This window comes from Cyprinodon variegatus, unplaced genomic scaffold (genome assembly GCF_000732505.1).
Source record: "Cyprinodon variegatus isolate N-32 unplaced genomic scaffold, C_variegatus-1.0 Scaffold106, whole genome shotgun sequence".
NCBI lineage: Eukaryota > Metazoa > Chordata > Actinopteri > Cyprinodontiformes > Cyprinodontidae > Cyprinodon > Cyprinodon variegatus.
Window position 1 is genome coordinate 721,676 of NW_015150559.1, and position 3,614 is coordinate 725,289.

The following is a 3,614-nucleotide window of genomic DNA, read 5'->3' on the forward strand; positions in this document are numbered from 1 at the left end:
TCGAGTACCAGTCGCAACTAAACAGTCATTCATCTAAAGTGCAGAATAGAGGAAAATGCACTTTCTGAACACTGTGTGATCGAATAATTCTGTGCACTTTTCAGTTTCAGACTTTTTTTGTAACAGGTGCAGCTGCTGAGAATTATTTTTGTTTCTTAACTGGTTTGGCTCGTGTCATTATTATGTGTGCAAAGCATAGCCAAGTAAGGAAAACTTAATTTTAATTTTGTAAGTTTTTTTTATCAAGCTTGCTAAATACTGTGCACAGCAAACAACCTCAAAATGTTGTTCTTATTGTTTATTGTATTTATTTATTTATTGTATTTTAATTATTAATCAAAATATTTCTGTTTAAATTTTATCCCTGTGGTATCGAAAATGGTATCGAGTATCGAATATTTTCCTTAGTATCTGTATCGAGTTGAAAAGTATAGTATCGTGACAACCCTACCTTCTAGTACAGATGTCAAAACATTCATACATTAACAATTACTTGACAACAAAAACACTGTTGTTAATTATGCACATCAATGTATTAATATTAAAGACGATAAGTAAAGAATTCATGCTTTTTTTAGAACTAGATTTTGTGTTATATAGGTAAAGAGAAAATGATGTGTCTCTGCAAATGATCTAGGAGTCTTCAGTGAAATCATAGAAAACTATTTTACTAAATATTAAATAATCAATTTATGTAGATATTAGTACTTATAAATGTCAATTTTATGCATATTGATTATTGATAAAAGTGGAAGTAATGACAATGGAAAAGATGTCCACCCCAGAACTCTAACCTGAAATATTTGTTTCCACTATACCTTTAATCTACAAAGCATGGATGTTGATATATATGCGTCTATTTGTTAGAAAAAGGCTGTAGGAAAGTGTAGATCTTTATTTAGCGAATATGGACATTGTGCTTGTTATATTTCCTGTAGGAACAGAGTAGATTGACCCTGAGGTTCTAGCGCCTAAACACTTTCAGGCACCCCTCAGTGTACATTGGTTAAGGCCTGGCCACCCTTATAAAAAAATGTTCTAGCTACGCTTCTGTCACAAAGGAACAGCCAAGAAAAACCACCAACTAACAGTTAGATAATTAGAATCAGCTGCTCAGTCTGTTTCTATAGGAACATACTGTCGTNGAAAAGATGATCTTTACCTTTTACGTAAAAGACATACTACCATTCTGTGCCAAGGTTGCTTTCAGATATCTATAGGGAAAAGGCAGAGTGGATCAATGAGGAATGTGCACCATATAATAATCGGAAAGCAATACCGTCACAATGCAGAGGTGGAGCCAGATGGGGGCCAGGGGTGCCCATGGCCCCCATTAGCCAATCATTGGCCATTTTTTCCCTTCTAGTACAGATGTCAAAACATTCATACATTAACAATTACTTGACAACAAAAACACTGTTGTTAATTATGCACATCATTGTGCTAATATTAAAGACAATAAGTACAGAATTCATGCTCTTTTCAGAACTAGATTTTGTGTTATCTGGGGTAAAGAGAAAATGATGCATCTCTGCAAATGATCTAGGAGACTTCAGTGAAATCATAGATAACTATTATAGTAAAAACATATTAAATAATAATTTTATGTAGATATTAGTACTTGTAAATGTCAATTTTATACATATTGATTATTGATCAAAGTAGGTAAGTAATGACAATGGAAAAGATGTTCATCCCAGAAATCTAACCTGAAAGAATTGTTTCCACTATACCTTTAATCTACAAAGCATGGGTGTTGAAATATATTCATCTATTTGTTAGAAAAAGGCTGTAGGAAAGTGTAGTTAGTCTTTATATAGCGAATATGGACATTGTGCTTGTTTTTTTCCCTGTAGGAACAGAGTAGATTGACCCTGAAGTTCTAGCGCCTAAACACTTTCAGGCACCCCTCAGTGTACATTGGTTAAGGCCTGGCCACCCTTATAAAAAAATGTTCTAGCTACGCCTCTGTCACAAAGGAACAGCCAAGAAAAACCACCAACTAACAGTTAGATAATTAGAATCAGCTGCTCAGTCTGTTTCTATAGGAACATACTGTCGTTGGCCTGAAGGGCAACATGACAGCTCCAACCATATTGATCATGCAGAGGTGCATTGGTAGAAATAAAAAAGAATAGATAACTCTACAATACAGGAATACTGATATATATCTAAACGTGTTTCTTTCTATGATGTTTAGCGACGTCATGTACAGCCACGTCAATAGAAAATGAAGTAATAAACTATTTAAAAACATAACAAACTGCAAGCGACGCATATTTTACTCACCATCTATATCTCCATCGATAAATTCATAATTCCGTGATTTGGATGCGCCGGTAGATACTATTGATAATAAGGTGATGAAAGTAGAAGCTTTTATCTCCGCTACTGTTTCCGCATCTTGGCACCAGTGAGTCCCTGTGGAGAGCGCCAACCTGCTGCGCTCTAGGCTGCAGGCATTCATCCCAACCCTTTTATCAACAGTCCAGTTGAACTTTGCACCTGCTCTGTTTGTCTGAGCGTAATTAAAGGGGCCATCAGTTGGACCTAATTCAAAAGTCCCCTTCCATAAAAACAGATTAGATGTTTGAGGGGGAAAAAAGTGGAACTGATAATGAGAATATGTTGAGATATTTGCTGACACAAATTTTTACACCGAAAAAAAGTGTCACTGAAAAAAATGCAACTGCTTTTGGCATTTACTTTATTATATTTAGTTACTTTAACACAAATGTTTTATGTCCTACCCTGCTAACATGAAACAGTTGTGTTAAAGTAATTATATATGATTAAGTAAATGCTAAAAACGGTTAAAGTGAATCAATAAAGTTAAATTTTGACATTTTTATCAACAATAATTGATTAAATGAAAAATACAATGTAAATCTTTCATTTGACACCAGTTTGAATCTGTTTGGATCGCTCGCCTATGATTAGGTTAACACAGATACATGAGGACGACCTGACTGTGTAACATAAAGCTATGGCAAACACATCAGTAACATTAGGGGCCCCCATATTGCAGCAAAGTGCTATAGCAACCAGCTGCAAAGAAATATCAGTCATCTCTGTAGCTAAATAAGGGATGTTGGTTGTGGCCACTTCGCTCTGAGTTGACATGAGAAATGTTATAAAGTATTTTTGTTTTGTTTGCTGCAGACTGTCAAAATAAAATTCACTGAAATAGCAGGGGCTTTAATACCTGATTTTATACTATTTATAGGGTACTGTAACGGCATATTGACAGTGAGAATGCATATAAATTAATAATAAGTAACATTCCATACACCTTACTATTTAAGATTCAGCTACTTCACATACATAAGGAAATAAGGAAAATTAAATATGTTTTGTATAATATTCATAACTACACAGATGGTTACAATAGGTACCTATACCAAAAAAATTAATATTAAAGTTTGCTCCACCTTGACATTGACAAAGGAATAAATCGATAACCTCATCTTTAAAAGGCTGCCTTATACATGAAATAGCTTGTAACCCTCTTAATATAGAAACAGGGATTCAATCTAGATATGCCAAGCAAATAAGCTATGTTTAAAATATTTCTATTTTCTCCTTTCTTTCTGTTTTTAGCCTGAATGTAGTAA

At 34.2% G+C, this 3,614-nt stretch overlaps 1 protein-coding gene across 1 annotated transcript in view; it reads right to left on the reverse strand.

Annotated features, from left to right (window-relative positions):
- LOC107084677 overlaps positions 1-2,443 on the reverse strand; it is a 9,600-nt gene extending 7,157 nt beyond the window's left edge. The window contains exons 1-2 of the mRNA XM_015374610.1: positions 2,290-2,443; positions 1,163-1,214 (exon numbers count right to left, since the gene is read on the reverse strand). Of these exons, the coding sequence (XP_015230096.1) occupies positions 1,163-1,188 (26 nt within the window). The 5' untranslated portion in view covers positions 1,189-1,214; positions 2,290-2,443. The remainder of the gene's footprint in view (positions 1-1,162; positions 1,215-2,289) is intronic.
- Between the last annotated feature and the right edge of the window lie 1,171 nt (positions 2,444-3,614).